Raw genomic sequence first — 21,944 nt, forward strand, 5'->3', positions numbered from 1 at the left:
TACATACTGTACACTGTATATCATGCACCTTATTGATAATCTAATACCTAAAACATTTACATAGATTACATATTCAAAATCTAAAATAACAAAATTCACCAGTAGATTCTAAAATGAAAATATGAATTAAAAGTGTAGCGTGTCCCATACAAAAAAGTAGCCGCAGTTTGACCTCATTTTTCAATACACAAGCCTTCGCACACCTTCTGCAATACACATTAAAATCTAGGTCAAGACAAAATATAGGCCAAATTTGCAAAATTTTGAAATTGAGTTTATTATCATAACATATTTTCTTTATCACCAATCACTTTTGTTATATCGTGTTTCATTAAATCGGCTGATCAATAACGTTGTTATATCATAGTTATAACGAAAACGTCGCATTACTGTCGCGTATGAATACACAAAGTCTTCCGCACTATTTTATCTGAACTCTTCAATAATGGTAGACGAAGATGGGCTGAAATTGCACCAGCAACAGGCATATATATGTTGACGGTGCTTGTGGACTTATATTCGTTACACTCGGATTTTTAAAAGTGGATTCAATGTAGGGAACAACATTTCTTTATCTACTCCGGCCATGAAAATGCCGTGGAGAGATCGAATCGGTGCGATATTTCTGTTGGGATTGCTCCATGGTAAGTGAAATTAACCGCAGAATCCTGACTTCATACCTCGATCAATGATCGGTAGAGAAACCGTTGTGGACGTTTCTTGCACTGTAAACATGTTGTCACTCCTTTGACACTGAAATGTTATCAAATATAATTATATTTCATATTGTATCCTTATTGGTTATCTTAATAGCCGAATTTTGCTGAAAACCTTGTGTGTGGTCATTTGTTTACAAAACGCAATACTAGCGATGCATACAAATTTATGGAGGAGGGAATTTTGTACGATGTCCCTATGAAATTATCAACGTGCCGAGGCCGTTTTTATACACGTGTGCTGGTATGCTGACAGTAATTCGTATCAAACATTGTCATTTTGTGAATGGTGACATGCGTGTGCATTCTCTGTTACTCTTTTAATGGACATAATGATTTCTAAAATGTTCTATCAATATAAATTGTCATTTCCAGATAAAACACACTAAGGTATATAATTGTTTTGATCTTCTAGAAAGCTTTATAGAGGTACAAATTATGTTATTGAGCCAGCAAATATATATATACAAACTGTATTATGAAAAAGTAGGGGTTTTATTAAACATTGTACAGGTACAGTATAATGTAACAAAACTGGACAGGGTTGAACACTGGTGGCCAGGTATCTTAGAGCACCCATCTAGGGTTCAGTGGTCCCAGATTGGAGTCCCTGTCTTGTTGTTGCATTTTTTCCTCTCCTGTTACATGTGGCACCCAACTTTATATACCCATGGAAGTACGTGTTCTTTTGTGTGTCTTTGGGATCCACGACTTTGTTGGAGTAGGGACTGAATGCTTTTGGGCAGGTACAATATTGCTCAAATGGTTATACTTCAGCTAGCTAAAGGTCTCTGGCAACCAAACCCTATTTGACACTGTGCATGTTCCACCCTGATTTCAGGGCGGAAATGAAAATACAATAATATCAGTATGTACAACTCTAAAACATGACGACAACGGTGTGTACTTACAGTTTGTGTATTATATATCCTATTTAAACAATTGGATCACTAATTCATGCCTAATTAATAATGATTTGCCACAAAATACTTTGCTACATCATTCCACTGCTTCAAGTAACCTATTTCGAACATGGTGGCATTTGTTGTTAACAATATGGAATGTGTGTATCAAGCAGAACAAATACAAAGTACGAAGCAAATAGCTTTTCATTTGTTTTTGTTTTATATTCCATTTTTGTATTTACTGGACCGCCATTTTCAATCAATATAGAAGATATTGAATGGTTTCCCGTTTAATATAACATATATTTCACTCGTATGACAGAGTATTTCAACATTTTTAACTCGTGCTTTACACTCGTGAAAATATCGATATTCTGTCATACTCTCGAAATATATGTTATATGAAATGGGCAACCATTCAATTTGTTTGTTTTTGTTTAACGTCCTATTAACAGCCAGGGTCATTTAAGGATGTGACAGGTTTGGGAGGTGGACAGGAGGAAAGCCGGAGAAAAAACCACCGGCCTACGGTCAGTACCTGGCAACTGCCCCACGTAGGTTTCGAACTCGCAACCCAGAGGTGGAGGGCTAGTGATAAAGTGTCGGGACACCTTCACCATTCAATATCCTCTATATAATGTGTATAAACTCTTATATTACAAGGATTTGAACATAATATGAAATGTATTTTTTTTTTTTTTTTTTTTTGAGTTTTGAATTATATACATAATTTGTAATTATTCACCTGAAGACAGAGTGATCTATGAAGAAGTTTATATTTTAATTTATAATTGCCTAGAAAATTGATGCCTTGTCAAGTTTTTGAAATGAACAAAAAAAGACACATTTGTTATGATCGATAGCTGTAGTCTATATACATGTAATTAATACATCATTCATGCTTTAAGATTGTAATGACATACAGGTGGCTGTCAGTTTTGGATTTTGATGTTATGATTGATTGAGTCACAAAACTATAATCAAAGTTAGAGGGTTTGGGAGTATTACAATTTTTTTAACTCAGATTTGCCAAATTGGGACAGTTGTTTCAATGTACAGGTATAGATATGTGTAAACATTATTGGCCTCACGAAGCATTTTACTTTCTTTTTGCGTTGTTGGGTACAAAAGGTAAAAACCTTGTTGAATTGCCATCATGTCCTCTGGTATACCCTATTACCCTGTCAAAATTTGTGTATACATATATAGCTATAGTGGCAGTGGTGTGTGGAAAATTGTGAAAATGATGGATATCTTTTGAGGTAATAAGCTATTATTTTCACTTGGTGATAAAGATGGTCTACATATGGTAATATGACTTAAGACAACACTAGGCAGTAAGTAGTTGTACACCTGTATGATGAAAAACACAAGACAACACTAGGCAGTAAGTAGTTGTACACCTGTATGATGAAAAACACAAGACAACACTAGGCAGTAAGTAGTTGTACACCTGTATGATGAAAAACACAAGACAACACTAGGCAGTAAGTAGTTGTACACCTGTATGATGAAAAACACTTTAATTCTGCAACCTGTCATTAGGATTGTATTAAATTGACATCAGAATCAAGCTCTGAAGTTATAGGGAAGGATGCAGATCGTAATTAAAGGGAGTTTTTATTGGTATCACAGTGCTATAGTGTCTGTCTTCTTACACACTTAAAAATGTATTAAATTTCAATCAAAATTTGCAATTTCAAAATGTCCTGTTTATTCAGTCACAGATGTGAAGAAATGGAGAATGTTTTTTTTCTGATTTGGCTGTTTTGGTTATCATTATATATATATGCAGAAAATATTTTGCTGATAGGTTGACAACACTGCATGGTTTTGAGTGATCAGTGAGGATTATTTAAGTCGTAGACAGATTTGAGGGACATTGTCTGATCTATAAGTATGTAAAACATACAGGTATGTAGGATGTTCATTAGATAGATTAGATTATTTGCATGTGGGCTATGTTCACACTTGACAGGCTGACAGCTGTGCATTTACATCTGTGACTGTGAAATAGATACACTTGATCTGATAAATTGTAAGAATTATAGATAGCTCCAATGACAAGTCAGCATTACATTTAAATTATTTCAATGCTAATTTGATCAATTAAATACAACACTCATCTAATGTATTTATGGAAAACATAATAGAACTTAGCATATATACATAAATACCGCCCATTCTAGATAGAATTAACTTTTTCTTACATGTTTGGTATCTAATAGAATGTGTAGTAATTCAGCAGATCTCTATCTTGGTTACTTGGTCAAATACAGTTAAATGATATGTTTTACTGTTTTACCTATTCCTGATTGAAGTTCTATCAGCACAATTCAGTTTGAAATAGAATTTTATTAGAAATTTTGAAAATCCCAATGTAAAACTGAGTTTTGTTTGCCTATGTGTGAACTGCATATTATAGAGAGACCTTTTAGCAAATACTCTCATATTTGGCACTTAATCTAATATATTTTATATAGCTATTTAAGCATACAAATCCAAGCTTAAAATCTAAAAGAACTAGTATAAGATTTGAATGAATGACTACAGATGGGTAAAATGTAACTGTTAGGCACTTGCTGGGTCCTATATATAGCAATCCCTTAAAGAGCTAAGACATAGATATCACCTATTTTTGAGGCATTGTAAAAAGGCTATGTTTGTTTATTTATCAGAATTGTATATTTTATAAAAATAAAGACCTGTGGCCTGGATTGCTAAATTTGTTTCTTGCAAAATGATCTGATCAGAAAATGGTGGTCTATATATCTATCTCTATAGCTATAATTTTAGCTATTAAATTTGAACCTTGGGGATGAAAGACTATAACAGTGACAAAAAAATAAAGACAAAAATTAAACAAAAAAATCTCCCTTCACAACAGTATTCCAGAGACTTGACAGTTGTATAACTGGTTATCATATATAGTCCTCTACCAGGAACCGAGCTCGAGGGACTAAACAATAATTTGTGTTATATATGTCCCTCCTCATCCATCCCTTCTTCCGCCATCTTTGTCTTCTTCACTATATATATACTTGTCACTGGAACTTCATATTTGGAGTATGGATTCTACTTGGTGAGGTGCAGCTGGTGCAAGGTGGTGTGTCATGTATAAAAGTAGGTAACTTTGACCTACATTTTTACCTTTTACCTGCATCAAAGAAAAAGTTTGCCTGGGCTCTATCTTCTACACTACTTGTCACTTGAACTTAACACTTGGTGTATACGTGAGGGTTAACCTTGGTGAATCAGTGTGTCTGGGATCAAAAGTAGGTCACTCTGAATAAAAGTAGGTCACTTTGACTAAAAATAGGTCACTAACTAAAAGTAGGTCACTCTGACTATAGTCTTTGGTAAATTGCAACATAAAAGAAAAAGTTTGTCCAGGTTCTATCTCCCTCACTATTTGTCAATTTAACTTTTTAATTCGGGTATAGGTTTATTTTGATCAGACAGTATATTGTGTATCAAATATATAGATCAATCTGACCTACATTTTGACCTTTGACCTACATAGAAGAAATCAGCTCTATCTCCTACACTTGTCACTGGAATTGCATACCACCTTATTTTTTATAAATTCATCTATAATATATAAAGGGTGATCCAACACTCCTTATGTTGAACTTTGTAGTAGACATTTTGTGAAATTTGTCCACATGTTTTGGCCGCTATGCGGCTGTCATCAGGGTAAAGGAAATTTAAAATCATCATCTAATTTGCATTCTTTTCACACAATTTGACATCAGGTGTTGGACTGAAATTCCTAATTTGCCTTTATATCTAAATTACTTCACATGGGGACACTAAATTTGGAGACAGTTTTATCAGGATAACATGTGAACCACTGGTGAAACTGTTTTCAATTCAGATATTTTGGAGGAAACCTGATGAATGTTATACTATGAAATTTTGACATTAATACATACACCTTCTTGATGTGAATATAACTTTAATGAATTCAACATTTTTGTTAAATCAGAGACATATAAATAGAAAAGAAATAGCTGTGATCCACAGAAATAAATATAGCTGATCCAAAATCTGTTAACCCATGTAGATAAAATAACTCTATAGGGTCTGACTGTGTGTAACATTGGGGAAATGAAGTTGTAGTATTTCAATATCACACCTGAACTAGGCTGATCTTTACACCCCAGTACACACATTTATCTTGAACCACCCAAACATCACAGCTTAGGCTTGCCTATTTTACGTATCACTTTCTGGACCGATTCTTCTTTATATCTTCCTCCAGTGAGATTCAGGAAGGTGTTTAGTGTTAACTTCAGCCATATGTGGAATTATGAAATATGTACTCGGTCAAGATCTCTCTCTGTCTCTCTATATATAGCTATAAAAAAAAAGAAAATGTAAATATGTCATCTTGCAAAAATGTAGTGAAATTCTTTAGGAAAAAGGCTTTGTGTTAGTTGGATATATATATATATATATAAATGTGTCCATGGCCATTTCCCTTGTATAACAAAGATACAAATAAAATATGTTAAAATCGGTCAAAATCCTCCCATCACACTTCTGCCCATGATGTTTTACTCTGTACATGAACTAGAAGATCAAAAGTATGACACAATCTTTGATTTGTTTATTATAAGTAAGCAGTTTTATTAATAAATATTTAGTTCAAAACCAACACAATCTTGGCTTTATTTTACATCTTCTCCATTTATAGGTCCACCGGTATCTCATCTTGGCTTAGTCTAGTCAAGTAAATATTGTTTTGTTCATCAATATCACCATCTCTGCTCAAGTTGGTTATATTACTGATCACATCACCAACATGCAATTGACTAAGCCTTCTTCAATACCTTGTCTTAGCCTGCTCCAGTATCTTGAATTGTCTTAGCCTGCTCCAGTATCTTGTCTCAGCCTGCTCCAATATATACCTTGTCTTAGCCTGCTCCAGTACCTTGTCTTAGCCTGCTCCAGTACCTTGTCTTAGCCTGCTCCAGTACCTTGTCTTAGTCTACTCCAGTATGTTGTCTTAATCTGCTCCAGTACCTTGTCTTAGCCTGCTCCAGTATCTTGAATTGTCTTAGCCTGCTCCAGTATGTTGTCTCAGCCTGCTCCAATACCTTGTCTTAGCCTGCTCCAGTATGTTGTCTCAGCCTGCTCCAATACCTTGTCTTAGCCTGCTCCAGTATCTTGTCTTAGCCTGCTCCAGTACCTTGTCTTAGCCTGCTCCAGTACCTTGTCTTAGCCTGCTCCAGTATCTTGTCTTAGCCTGCTCCAGTACCTTGAATTGTCTTAGCCTACTCCAGTATGTTGTCTTAATCTGCTCCAGTACCTTGTCTTAGCCTGCTCCAGTATGTTGTCTTAGCCTGCTCCAGTATCTTGAATTGTCTTAGCCTACTCCAGTATGTTGTCTTAGCCTGCTCCAATACCTTGTCTTAGCCTGCTCCAGTACCTTGTCTTAGCCTGCTCCAGTATCTTGAATTGTCTTAGCCTACTCCAGTATGTTGTCTTAGCCTGCTCCAATACCTTGTCTTAGCCTACTCCAGAATGTTGTCTTAGCCTACTCCAGTATCTTGTCGTAGCCTGCTCCAGTACCTTGAATTGTCTTAGCCTACTCCAGTATGTTGTCTTAATCTGCTCCAGTACCTTGTCTTAGCCTGCTCCAGTACCTTGTCTTAGCCTGCTCCAGTATTTTGTCTTAACTTGCTCCAGTATTTTGTCTTAATTAACCTGCTCCAGTATTTTGTCTTAGCCTGCTCCAGTATCTTGTCTTAGCCTGCTCCAGTATTTTGTCTTAGCCTGCTCCAGTATCTTGTCTTAACCTGCTCCAGTATCTTGTCTTAGCCTGCTCCAGTACCTTGTCTTAGTCTACTCCAGTATGTTGTCTTAATCTGCTCCAGTATCTTGTCTTAGCCTGCTCCAATACCTTGTCTTAGCCTGCTCCAGTATCTTGTCTTAGCCTGCTCCAGTACCTTGTCTTAACTTGCTCCAGTATTTTGTCTTAATTAACCTGCTCCAGTATTTTGTCTTAGCCTGCTCCAGTATTTTGTCTTAGCCTGCTCCAATACCTTGTCTTAGCCTGCTCCAGTACCTTGTCTTAGCCTGCTCCAGTATTTTGTCTTAGCCTGCTCCAGTACCTTGTCTTAACTTGCTCCAGTATTTTGTCTTAATTAACCTGCTCCAGTATTTTGTCTTAGCCTGCTCCAGTATTTTGTCTTAGCCTGCTCCAGTACCTTGTCTTAGCCTGCTCCAGTATTTTGTCTTAGCCTGCTCCAGTATTTTGTCTTAGCCTGCTCCAGTACCTTGTCTTAGCCTACTCCAGTATGTTGTCTTAACCTGCTCCAGTACCTTGTCTTAGCCTACTCCAGTACCTTGTCTTAACCTGCTCCAGTATCTCGTCTTAGCCTGCTCCAGTATCTTGTCTTAACCTGCTCCAGTATCTCGTCTTAGCCTGCTCCAGTATGTTGTCTTAATCTGCTCCAGTACCTTGTCTTAGCCTGCTCCAGTACCTTGTCTTAGCCTGCTCCAGTATCTTGTCTTAGCCTGCTCCAGTATCTTGTCTTAACCTGCTCCAATACCTTGTCTAACTCTTAGCCTGCTCCAGTATATATATATATAGTTTGTCTTTGCCTGTTCCAATCCCTTGTCTATGTATGTGTCTATTCCAATATACAAGGAAGTGAATTCGAAGTAGCTATATAGAATTTATAAGCTACTGATTCCACTTCTTTTTGACACCTTATATATTTTTCTTTTTTTTTCTTCTTTAAAAATAAAATTCATAAAACTTAGATATCCACTTTTATGCCATGTTGGATGTTCTGATTCTGATTAAAAGTACAAAATATTATAATATTACATATGTGCATGTATTACAATTTACACATATATATAGTTATATAAATATATATTTACATTATGCCCAGATATTGAAAAAATAAGATATGTTTGAAGATTCGTATTCAGAACTTCACTTTAACATATATATAAGCTCCCAGTGAGTGAGCCAATAAAAAGGCATATGGCACATGTGTTGGTTGTATGGGAGAGTTGTACCTTATGAATTATTTATCAGAGGAAAATATTATCCTGTGTCGATGTGGTAATCATTTATTCACACTGGCTGTGTACATCAAAGTCATTCCAGGGATCCATTCACTGGAATACTCCATCCATAGGACTACTTGTTGCCCCCCCACATGTGTTATAACAATAGAATTTACATGTTGTGTCTTGTGCTACCCTCCCCTCTGTCATACTACTGATGTCTCTGTCTGCTATGTTATTGACAGTCAATGAATTAGTGCATTTACATCTCCATACCTGAGATATCATTTAAAATGCATTGATCTAAATTTAATTCTTTTCCCAATTAAACTTTTATCATAAACTTTTCATCACATTCCACTCTGTCTCTGTCAGTGGGTTGTGTACAGCTAGTTGTGTCTTGGGGAATTATTGACTGCCCTGACACAACATCACAAGGATATATGTATTATTTGTCAATTTAAGCTTGGCAGAAATGATTGACAATGCGCGTATCTTTCATTTAATTTCTCGATTAAATTCAAATGAGTAATAAAAATATGAATATGCTATCTTCTTTTTGTCATATGTTATATATATATAATAATTAAAGGCTGTCTAAATTTTGTAGTTATCAGTTGGTAATCTCATATTTACCTTGTGTAGCTGTTTTTTGTAGATCTGTGATATATAGCATAAATGGTTCATAACGATTTGTAATACTCATTACTCTGTATGTCAAAGGGTAGCAGCCTTGTTACTATATATAGCTACTTTTATATATAATATATAAGTATCCTGATATATATATGGGACTAGAAACTTCAGAATGAATTTGGGAAGAAGTATATTATTATCAACATGCATGTGTTGCTGGAATTCTATAAAAATCACACATAATTCTGGTGGAACTATAATAAAACATATTTACATGTACACATGCAGGTTTGTAATTTGAATTCCGAACAAATTATCCTTTTATAATATTACAGCTAGCTATATATAGCTCTACATAGAAAAACACTTAACTCTCTTTAAAAGTTGATATTTCTTTTTGCTTTACCAAAATATCTCTTGATCAGAAGCAATTTTAATGTTGACTTTACCAGAGGGTTTGTAAATTTAAACAACTTTAAAAATCAAATGTGCCAGAAAAATATCTTTGTCAACCTCATTGCCAATGAAGACAGCCATTTTGGTCGGGAATTTTGTCTTTTGAAGTTTGTTATCACTATTTTTCATAAAGTTCTTCATGGATTTTTTTTCCCCCTTATATTTTATGCACAGGCCCAGCTGGGTCCCTTTGGTCTTTATTATGTGCATATATTGAATTTTGAGACTGATCGGAAAACAAAATGACAGACGGCCACTTTAAATTTTGACATTTGAAGTTTGTTATCACTATATGTATAGTTTCTCAGAAAGGTCATCATGGATCTTTTTCAAGTTTCGTTTGTATAGGTTGCCATTGGTTTTTAGTTGTGTGTATTGAATTTTATTTGAGATCTCAAAACAAAATGACTGACAGGCGGCAATCTTTAGTTTTGACATTTGAATTTTGTTATTGCTATTTCTAAGAAAGACTTTAATGAATTTTCCTCAGATTGCAGTAGTAAAAGGTCTTATCTAGATCTGTATATAATTGAAAAGCGATGAGAATTTCCTCAGTTCAAAAGAAAACAGTGTAAAATATAAATTAAAAACATATTTACATTGATTTTTACTATTTTATTTACATTTTATGTATTTTACAGGGTTTATTACGATGACTGACAATAGATCTAGATATGCCGAAGAAACCTACCCTAGAGTTCTAGTTATTACAAAAAATGAGAACTGTAACAGAAAAAATGCTATATTATTTTTAGTGGCTTATTTTTGTTTTGCAAGCTTTTAATAGATCTTTATTTTCTTATATACTTTACTGACAGATACATGCAGGCGGTTGACTCACTAGTCAGGGTTGTTTTGATAAATGATCTCCAATTCTCCTTGTACGTACTGTTCATGTTGAACAGCTCATTTAAGTCGGAATCTGGGGACTGCAATTTAAGATCAATGACAAGTAATGTTCTGGCCATGACTCAAAGAGGCATTCTCAAAGCATTTGTGGTAATTAATATGGATTTATTGACGAAATCACACCCAGCAAAGTACAGTATGCCCATTTCAAACTCATTAGTACTAATCCAAGGTGAGGTGTTGGATCACTTTGGAGGCTGGGGTTGAATCTCACTTGTTGTGTTTGTCTAATCTTGACCTTTTGATGATAAAGAATAGGTCACGGGGATCTGATATTGGAGGCAAAAAAGTCACAGTTACTGACAAAAAACAATAAATGAGATTAATGGTCATTAATTATATAGATGAAATTGATGATTCAACAGTCATGAACTGGATAACATCTGCTATTGACCCATTGGCAGACAGATGATGAAAGAAATAATATTATATTGCTTTGATGTGAGGAACTTGGTAACGCAATATGGTCATAATTCTAATTACAATGACCACTAATTAATTAAACTATATTATACAACGTACACTTCACCTACGATGTAGGCCTGTACTCAGTATAGATAATTGTACTTTCTTGGTATATTAAATGTAATTAATATTACTTCAGCATTTATTCATGAAAAAAGCTTATCAGCCTACCATCATCAGATGGCCTATTCTAATCACCCTTCGTCCTTGGTGCATCTGTTCTCTGTAAACAATCCTTGTTATCAATATATTTTTTGAGAAGTAGTTAGTATATATGAAAGATTTTTCTCAAATTTCATGATCACTGATCGATAGGCCATTTTGAATCGGACTAAAAGATTTTTCTCAAATTTCATGATCACTGATTGGCCATTTTGAATCGGACTGTTGGAGATTGTTATCACTATTTCTGAGTAACTTCTTCATGGATATTTCTCAAGTTTTATTTGTAAGTTTCCCTTAGCTTGGTCCCTTGTTATGCATGATGAATTTCATGACTGATTGGAAAACAAAATGGCCGACAGTTGGCCATTTGATTTTGACAATATAAATTTTATTACAGCTGTATCTCGGAGAGTACTACTGCATGGATCTTTCTCAAACTTCACATGTAGGTTCTCCTTGGTCTTTTTGTGCCATTCAATTTTGAGTCATTTAGGTTCCCCTTGGTCTTTGTTGTGACCTTACAGTTTTTAGTCGGATCTGGAAAACAAAATGGCTGACAGTTGGTCGTCTTGAATTTTAACAATTGAAGATTGTTATTGCTATTTCTTGAAAATACAAGAGCTATATATATATTTCACATATATGTTGGTACCTATTTGTTCCCATTCAATTTGAGTCAGATCGGGGAAACAAATTGGCAGATTATATATTTATATATATAATTACAAGGCAGCCATCTTGGATATTGGCAGTTGAAGTGTATTATTAATTATCGCTCTTTCTGAGAAGTACTTTATGATTCCCCATGAAGGTTTTCCTTGTTTTCACATTATTAAGAGAATAAGAGGAAGGAAGAGAAAAGTAAAAAGATCAGTCTTACATAGAACCAAAATAAACATTTAATGGTGAACGCCAAGATTCCTTTGAGATCTCTTGTAATATATATCTATTTTGCAAAATACAGTTATCAGAAAAAAAGTTCATTTGAAGTTTCAGCATATAATTAGTTGTCATTGAGGTTATTTAAATTTTCAAAAATATGTCTTGAATATTATACCTAATCGATACGAACCAGCAAGGTTATAAAATGCTGCTCTGTATCAATCTATTAAGAAATCTTCCTGTACATGTGTATTATATTATGAACTATTACTGGTATATCAATGCATCTATATATGTCTAAAACTGGGATTGAGTTTTCATTTGATTATTGACTTAGAGTATGTTTTGATTCCATAGCATTGGTTTTGAGTCTCGTTTTCTACATGTCTGTTTGAGGCAGTGGTGGCCGAGTGGTTAAGGTGTCCTGACACCTTAACACTCTGACTAGCCCTCCATGGCCACCTCTTGGTTGCAAGTTCAAACCTATGTGGGGCAGTTGCCAGGTACTGACCGTAGGCCGGTGGTTTTTCTCCAGGTACTCCGGCTTTATCCTCCACCTCCAAAACCTGGCACGTTCTTAAATGACCCTGGCTGTTAGTAGGACGTTAAACAAAAGCAAACAATTGACAGTTACACATATTTGTATGCTTCGATCCTTCAAATTTGTGATTTTACTTCAGAAATTGCTAAATGTTGGGGTCAGCTCGTGCTGAACAACTTATTACATATGTAACTTTCAACCAATAATATGGATTCCAGATAAAATTTAACTGAGCAAGCTGTATCTAGAATTTTATCCCAAGTAGGTTTAAATAGGTTATAGGTTAACATTATAGGCAGAGAATTAAAAGTTGAAAGTCGAGACATGCTGTATATACGTAGGGAAGCATTTAAGTCTAGGAGAATCTGACATAGGAGATAAACCTACTTGGATCCCACTCAACCAAATTTCCTGTTCTCTTGTTTTTCTTAACTGTGCAATTAATTTTTCAAAATATTTAATTTCCACCCCAGTTAGTTTGATGGGAGAAGCATTAATATGTATACAAGTCATCTGTTGTTCTCGCGCTCATGCCTACAAATTTAAAGTATCTAATATTATCTATTCCATGTTGATTTTATCAATAAATATGCATAAAAGGAAATGTGATAATTGGCCATATTTCTCTTCATTTCAGTCTGTTTTGATATTTTTTATGATTTGTTTCTTTGTTTAATGGATTACTCTACATCTCTTTTGATCAGTTTTGTATTCATTTTTAGGTCATTTATGTTTCGCATTTTATGCATAAAATTTTGACATTAATTATTAATATTATGAATAATTATTTAGAGGATTCTGACCAAATGCTGTTGTTGTTTATTACTTCAGATGGGGCCTAAAGTTGGCATTAGATTGAAATTTCTCGTTTGTATAACATTATAATCACCTTTATCCCTTACAGGGCTAGCGGAATGTGTGGAGATAGAGTTTGACAGTCCAGTGGACGGCTTTTTCCTGAAGTCTGTCTATCACAAGAATGAGCCATGGGACCCACTGGTGAAGAAAGAAAACTTTCTTATTACACGTCCTGCAGAAAACTATAACCTCAAGGCCAGCAGTGGCCCCTTTGAGGTACACCAGGTTATACAGGATGATCTGGTTCACACATTACTGGACACACACACGATGGGCAAGCCATCACTTGTACATCATGACGTTGTGTTCGGTTTAGATGTCAGTGCACACATTATTTCTGACACACTTTCACCAAAATGGCCGAAACTTCAGGTGTTAATACATGCTAGTCCTCCTTTAAGTACAAAATCGCGGGGCAAAGGCAAGGTGAAATCTTCAACCTCGTCAAAGGCAGGATATCGTACGACGCCGCGTATGTGGTGCGGACATGTTTACGCACACCTAAACAACCAAGAGCTTTCGTCGTTATGTGTTCTAAGTAACAAAGACAATGCATGTGTGGCCAGTTTAGTTATTCCTGAGAATTGGTTCCACAGTGATGATATCACAGGTGTACCGTTGATGCATGTGTCCTACACCTTCTCGCACGCCGACCAAAACCAGGAATGCGCCAGTGCCTCCAATTCCATAGTTCCTGGGCGATCATTTGAAAATTCATTGACGAACAAACGGAAATATATTATATCATTATCTTTAGCTCACAGAGATAATGAGTTTGAAGTGAAAAAAGATCAACATATTCTTATACATGTGCCAAAGGAATCTTTTACTCCATCGTCAGTGTTTGAAATACCAGTGAAGCTGGAGGCGGGGTCAGATCTTCAGGTGTTTGTTATGAGGTAGGTGCCTATACACATATCAGGTGATTAAGAAGGTACCTTGAACAGAAGAAAAAGGTACTTCACACAGGTAAGAAAACATATGCATGTATACTTCATACAGGTAAGGAAACATGTATACTTCATACAGGTAAGAAAACTATATATACCTCATACAGGTAAGAAAACTACATATATACCTCATATAGGTGAAGAAAGTATCTCAAATAGGTGAAGAAGGTACCTCACACAGGTAAAGAAGGTATCTCGTACAGGTAAAGAAGGTACCTCGTACAGGTAAAGAAAGTACAGTGGAACTTCGTTAACTCGAAGTCGACGGGACCACGAAAAAACTTCGAGTTATCCGAGTGTTCGAATTAAGCGAGTTATCGTTTTTGGTGAAAAGTTTGGTCAATATTTGTCAACATTATATAATCATAATAACTTCGCTCCGTCGCTCACCAGATCAGTGTAAAGACTGGTCAATACATGTAAATATATATGTAATGTTTCGTTATGTCACTTGTAATTTGGTGTAGTTTTGCCGATATACAGTCACGATAAAGTTTCTTTCACTTAGTCACTTCAATAACGATCTGATGTGCAAGTTATGTTTGCAAAAGGTAAACGATAAAACGGAATTCGACAAAATAACAAGTTATTAATGTCAAAACAAATAACCGTTTAAGTTTAACACAGATTGCATACAAAACGTAACAGAACCATTACCTTTTATTGGACATATATAAAATACTGTTTGATCGGCCTACTTACTTTTTATTGATAACCACGCCATTTCCATGTGTATTAGCACCGGAAGTTGGGCTGCGCATGTGCGTATAAAATGTACTGTAACTGAGTTGGCGTTTTATCCGATTTAATAGACAGCACTGACCGTTACAGTTGTACTCTGAACACCTCGGCAGTAATTACGCTATTGTTTCAGCAGTTTCAAGATTTAATAGGCGCCGGTGACTGTGTCATTTCTACACCTGTAAAAACATCAGCCGGGTAGATCTACCGGTGTGTCAGAGATTAGTTCCGCTTGAGCGAACGGGTAGATGAGTTGTTGACTATCGTGTGTACTGATATCGGCGACCGTCTTGGGAAATTACCTGATGTAAGTAAAGCAGTACTTTTTATCACCAAGACTTGTTGTTATAAGATTCAACCGACAATTTCTTTTATGAATTTATGAAACACTTATAATAGCATGTAGGTTAGTAGTGCCGATATGTTCAGTATTACAAACGGAATTTAGCTCTTAAAAAATGTCGGCGTTTGCCACCGATCGACGAAAATTATACTTCGAGTTATTCGAACATTTCAAGTAGGATTTTTATTGTTGGGACCAAATTTTTACTTCGTATTATCCGAGTTTTTCGAGTTATCCGAATTCGAATTATCCGAGTTTTTTTTTACTAAGATAAAGAGAGAATTCGGCCGGGACCGGCGAGGTACTTCGAGTTAAGCGGGGTATTCGAGTTATCCGAGTTCGAGTTAACGAAGTTCCACTGTACCTCGTACAGGTAAAGAAGGTATCTCATACAGGTAAAGAAGGGATCTCGTACAGGTAAAGAAGGTACCTCGTACAGGTAAAGAAGGTATCTCGTACAGGTAAAGAAGGTATCTCGTACAGGTAAAGAAAGTACCTCGTACAGGTAAAGAAGGTACCTCATACAGGTAAAGAAGGTACCTCATACAGGTAAGGAAGGTACCTCGTACAGGTAAAGAAGGTACCTCGTACAGGTAAAGAAAGTACCTCATACAGGTAAAGAAAGTACCTCATATAGGTAAAGAAAGTACCTCATACAGGTAAAGAAAGTACCTCATACAGGTAAAGAAGGTACCTTGTACAGGTAAAGAAGGTACCTCATACAGGTAAGGAAACTACATATTCCTCATAAAGGTGTTCTTAGGTACCTCATACAGAAACAGAATGTATCTCATATATGTACAGGTTAGGAAACTATACCTCATAGAGGTAAAGAAGGTACCTCATACAGGTAAGGAATATGTATACCTCATAGAGGTAAAGAATGTACCTCATAGGGGTAAAAAATGTACCTCATACAGGAAAAGAAGGTATCTCGTACAGGTAAGGAAACTATATATATACCTCATGCAGGTAAGGAAACTACATATAACTTACATATACAGGTAAGGAAACTACATATACCTTACATATACAGGTAAGGAAACTACATATATACCTTACATATACAGGTAAGGAAACTACATATACCTTACATATACAGGTAAGGAAACTACATATACCTTACATATACAGGTAAGGAAACTACATGAAGAAGGTACCTCATATAGGTTAGGGAAGTACCTCATACAGCTGAAGGGTCACCTCATACAGGTTAAGGAAATACCTCATATAGCTGAAAGAGTTGCCTCATACAGATTAGGGAAGTACCTCATATACATGATATAGCTGAAAGAGTTACCTGTTATTGAAGTGACTAATTATATAAGTGTAAGAAACTTTATCCTGACTGTCTATCGGCAAAACTACACCAAACTACGACAGACGGAAGGAAATATTACATATGCATGTACTCACCAGTCTTTACACTGAACTGATGAGCAAAGAGTGGAGTTATAATGTTGACAAATATTGACTAAACTTTGCACCAAAAATGAAAACTCACTTAATTCAAACACTCGGATAAGTTTTCTTGTGGTCCTGTCGAGTTCGAGTTAACGAAGTTCCGCTGTACTTTAAAAAAAAATCAAAATGCTGTATAAAGATAAAAATTAACTTCTATATTTGAACTTTTAAAATTCACTGAATCAGGATTGATTCACTGGTATACATCCTAATAAAAATAAGATTCATTTTATCAAATGGTCATTAGATTTAATTATAAATGATGTGGTTTTGAGTTTCAAATGTACATCTGAAGGAAGCTCTTCCTGCAGCTAGCTTATTGATCGGCTTGTTCTGCACAAACAGTGCGTGTGCAATTTGCGCGTCTGGTGGCAGTGGTAGGAAGAGTTACTGTTGAATTGTTTGTGGCATGTCTCCTTTAATTTATAGAGCTATTTTTGTTCTGGAAACATGCATCTGATACCAGTTCATATATAGACACAAAAACTAATCAATAGCCAGTATGGGTATGGCAGGGACAACAACTAGGCATAATATGCTGATGTCTGCACTTTTACTTAATATTCAGAAAGTCAATAAAAAATTGCTCCGGCTGAGTGTTGTATTTCTAGATCTAAAATAGGGTAAGGGGACCAATCCATCAACTCGTACTCAAATTAGGGATGTGTGTTTATTAACTACCATTGTTATATAATTAGCATGCACAAGATTTATAGACTTTTTATGAGGATACAATGCCAGTTATCTTGAGATTCCTTAGAATACATAAAAATCCATATACCAGGTATTTGAAAATGCAAGATTGAGGGTATTGATGATACAAATGTATTACATACAGGACAATCGATCAGGACTCACAGCGTTTTCAAATTATCAGAAGCAACACCAGATATCATGAAATAAACCTCTGTAAAATTGTGTGCTGTCAGATGATGAGGGCCTTGTTCAGCCATTATAAAAAAAAAGGACATTGCCTAGACAAAACGGAATTAAAATTGCTGTTCAGAACTTTATCACGTAATATTTCCCCTCTGCCATTTATTCAGATCAAAGAATGGATCATAATCTTGCCATTGCTTATGCAAAACAATTTCCTTACCAATACATGGTTTAAGATCCGTTAGATATTGTATAACGGGAATATATAAAGTTTTATTGGAAAAATTAATCAAATTTTCGTTGGCTATGGTAACGGTTATTACTGTCCATCATGACATTTTGTCGTCTTTGTTGTGTTTCTATTCCAAGAGCTTGCATGATGTTGCCTATTAGAATTTCATTATCACACTTTACTCGACCCAAATTGCTGTGTAAAATCTGAAGAAAAAGATGAAATTCTACTCAACCTAAAATGCTAAAAAGTGATATAACAATAGCGGGTCATATGTCACAGTTCTGGTCAAATATTACAGGATGTCCTTAAAGTCTGTGGTTGGTAAAGTCAGATTTTATATATCTTAACCAGTGGAATCCGATGATCAGTACAGCTAGTGCAAATATCAATGAATGTAGGAGTTTTAAAGCCTTTTACAGAACAATAAGGAAGGGTTGTGAGAAGTTTAGTGTGGGCTTGGTCTCCCTATCTTTAACGTAGAGCATATTTAAACACATCACAAGAATAGCTTTGTTTGAAGTCTGCTCCTTATTATTTCTCTATAATACAATTTACTGGGCCACAGATCAAACGCATGGTCTATGTGTTTCTCTGGCGTTCACCACACTCATCTTCACACTAAATTGATTCTACTCAAATAAAATGTCTTTAGTAAATCTTTTACTTGGTTTAAATGCTAGAAAATTAAAATGTGAATGCCACAAAAATTGTTATTCTTTATTATTTAAAAGACTTAAAAGCTATCGCTTCCAGTGATTATATATAATTATTTGAATTACAACTTTGACATGTTGCATGCATGGACTTACCAGTCAATATCAATTCCTATAGAAGGTTGGAAGGCACACATACTGATAAATCAGAGGAAACTTTTAGGAAGCATGTAAAAGAGCTGACATTAAAACTGGACTGACAATATCAATTAAATTTTGTTCAATAAATAAATAAAAATAAAACAGTACCTGCAGCTTACAGAAATTAAAGACATGTGCACACACAGTTCGAAAATTTCCAGTTAAAACATTCATGTGTAATTGTAATACATGTAGGCCTTAGTGTCGTATGATTTTAGAACTTAAATTGATATTGGCTTATTTTTCAAGATTTTAGGATATATAATCTTGATTGAAAGGAAGTACTTTGAAATAAGGATAAAGAGGCCTTTATAGAAAACTCCAGAGTAAAATGTATACAGCATAAAGGACAATGTGATGTGTCTGAATAAAGGCACTATATACTTCACAACCACTCATTTACCCAGGGCGTTTATTAGGTCTGGTACAGTACATAGTGGTACAGAGTAATGTATAGATAATAACAGACTATAGCTCTGTGATGTTTTGTATATACTCAGTTAATGATACAGAGTTGGGCCGGTTTCATGGAAAACTATGTAAATGTAATTAATCATGATCATGAATCAGTCATGCATCCACATGGATGGATGAGCATTATCAGGCTTTAAATTGATAAACAAACTTAAAACTTTGTGTTGTTTATTTTGTCTTGTGTAGACATGGTCTCGGTAGTGTTCATATTTCTTTTGATATTCTGAAATTTTTTAAAACTTATTTTCGTCTAGACACACACACATATATATATAATATATATGAGAATGTGTACTCAATTGGAACAATGCAGGTTATATAAAGGATTCATAATATAAAGTGTAACTATTGTCTTACTACAGATTTACAGTAGTGTTACCATTGTCATACTACTGTTGTACTGTAGTGTAACCATTGTCATATACTACTGTTGTACTGTAGTGTAACCATTTAAAATTGTCATACTACTGTTGAACTGTAGTGTAACCATTGTCATACTACTGTTGTACTGTAGTGTAACCATTGTCATACTACTGTTGTACTGTAGTGTAACCATTGTCATACTACTGTTGTACTGTAGTGTAACCATTGTCATATACTACTGTTGTACTGTAGTGTAACCATTGTCATACTACTGTTGTACTGTAGTGTAACCATTGTCATACTACTGTTGTACTGTAGTGTAACCATTGTCATACTACTGTTGTACTGTAGTGTAACCATTGTCATATACTACTGTTATACTGTAGTGTAACCATTGTCATACTACTGTTGTACTGTAGTGTAACCATTTAAAATTGTCATACTACTGTTGTACTGTAGTGTAACCATTGTCATACTACTGTTGGATTGTAGTGTAACCATTGTCATACTACTGTTGTACTGTAGTGTAACCATTGTCATATACTACTGTTGTACTGTAGTGTTACCATTGTCATACTACTGTTGTACTGTAGTGTAACCATTGTCATATACTACTGTTGTACTGTAGTGTAACCATTGTCATACTACTGTTGTACTGTAGTGTAACCATTGTCATACTACTGTTGTACTGTAGTGTAACCATTGTCATATACTACTGTTGTACTGTAGTGTAACCATTGTCATATACTACTGTTGTACTGTAGTGTAACCATTGTCATATACTACTGTTGTACTGTAGTGTAACCATTGTCATACTACTGTTGTACTGTAGTGTAACCATTGTCATATACTACTGTTGTACTGTAGTGTAACCATTGTCATACTACTGTTGTACTGTAGTGTAACCATTGTCATATACTACTGTTGTACTGTAGTGTAACCATTGTCATACTACTGTTGTACTGTAGTGTAACCATTGTCATATACTACTGTTGTACTGTAGTGTAACCATTGTCATACTACTGTTGGATTGTAGTGTAACCATTGTCATACTACTGTTGTACTGTAGTGTAACCATTGTCATACCACTGTTGTACTGTAGTGTAACCATTGTCATACTACTGTTGTACTGTAGTGTAACCATTGTCATACTACTGTTGTACTGTATAGTGTAACCATTGTCATACTACTGTATAGTGTAACCATTGTCATACTACTGTAGTGTAACTATTGTCATTCTACGGACGTACTGTAGTACTAATGTAACCATTGTCATACTACTGTATAGTGTAACCATTGTCATACTACTGTAGTGTAACCATTGTCATACTACTGTAGTGTAACCATTGTCATACTACTGTATAGTGTAACCATTGTCATACTACTGAAGTGTAACCATTGTCATACTACTGTAGTGTAACCATTGTCATACTACTGTAGTGTAACCATTGTCATACTACTGTAGTGTAACCATTGTCATACTACAGAGATTTTTTTTTCAGTATATTTAATGATTGAATCACTTACTTTATTCTAGTGTGTAGTTACATACATGTACACTGTAGTCTGTAATGTAGAAATTCAGTTTGATGTCATATTTTGGCAAATATGAAGTAAACCAGTTCATAAAGCCCATATAATATCCTATGACATTTCAACAGATTCCACTAGTTCAGGAAATTGAATATATAATTAATAAATAATGTAGGTCTTGCTGCAGATTGTGGGATCGTCTTCTTTAGTTTATATATTGTAATTAGTCCCCCACAAGTACGTATGATGTATTTCTGCTGTACCTACAATCTACCATAGGGATTAAAACTTAACTCTAGCTTTGTTTTCTCAACATACCTTGTGTTTCTTAAAAGCAAAACTGTTATATAAATTAGGTCTCAACACAATCATTTTCATCAGAGTTTATTTTGCTTTGAATACTTTTGTTCAGCAAAGGATTATTTTGAACCCTCTAATAATTGACTCCTAATGCTTATATGGTGTTCAACTGCATAATACCAATTAAAGATCTTATCCTTTGAAATATATGCTACTATTTATTATTACAATATATTCATTATACAA

The 21,944-nt window shown here is 35.0% G+C and overlaps 1 protein-coding gene across 1 annotated transcript in view; it reads left to right on the plus strand.

Annotated features, from left to right (window-relative positions):
• Window positions 1-438: 438 nt before the first annotated feature.
• The window catches only part of LOC117332987 (transmembrane protein 132C-like), a 103,009-nt gene continuing 81,503 nt past the window's right edge, over window positions 439-21,944 (plus strand). Inside the window, exons 1-2 of the mRNA XM_033892088.1 lie at window positions 439-644; window positions 13,609-14,461. Coding sequence (XP_033747979.1) covers window positions 587-644; window positions 13,609-14,461 — 911 coding nt within the window. The 5' untranslated portion in view covers window positions 439-586. The remainder of the gene's footprint in view (window positions 645-13,608; window positions 14,462-21,944) is intronic.

This window comes from Pecten maximus, chromosome 8 (assembly GCF_902652985.1).
Source record: "Pecten maximus chromosome 8, xPecMax1.1, whole genome shotgun sequence".
NCBI lineage: Eukaryota > Metazoa > Mollusca > Bivalvia > Pectinida > Pectinidae > Pecten > Pecten maximus.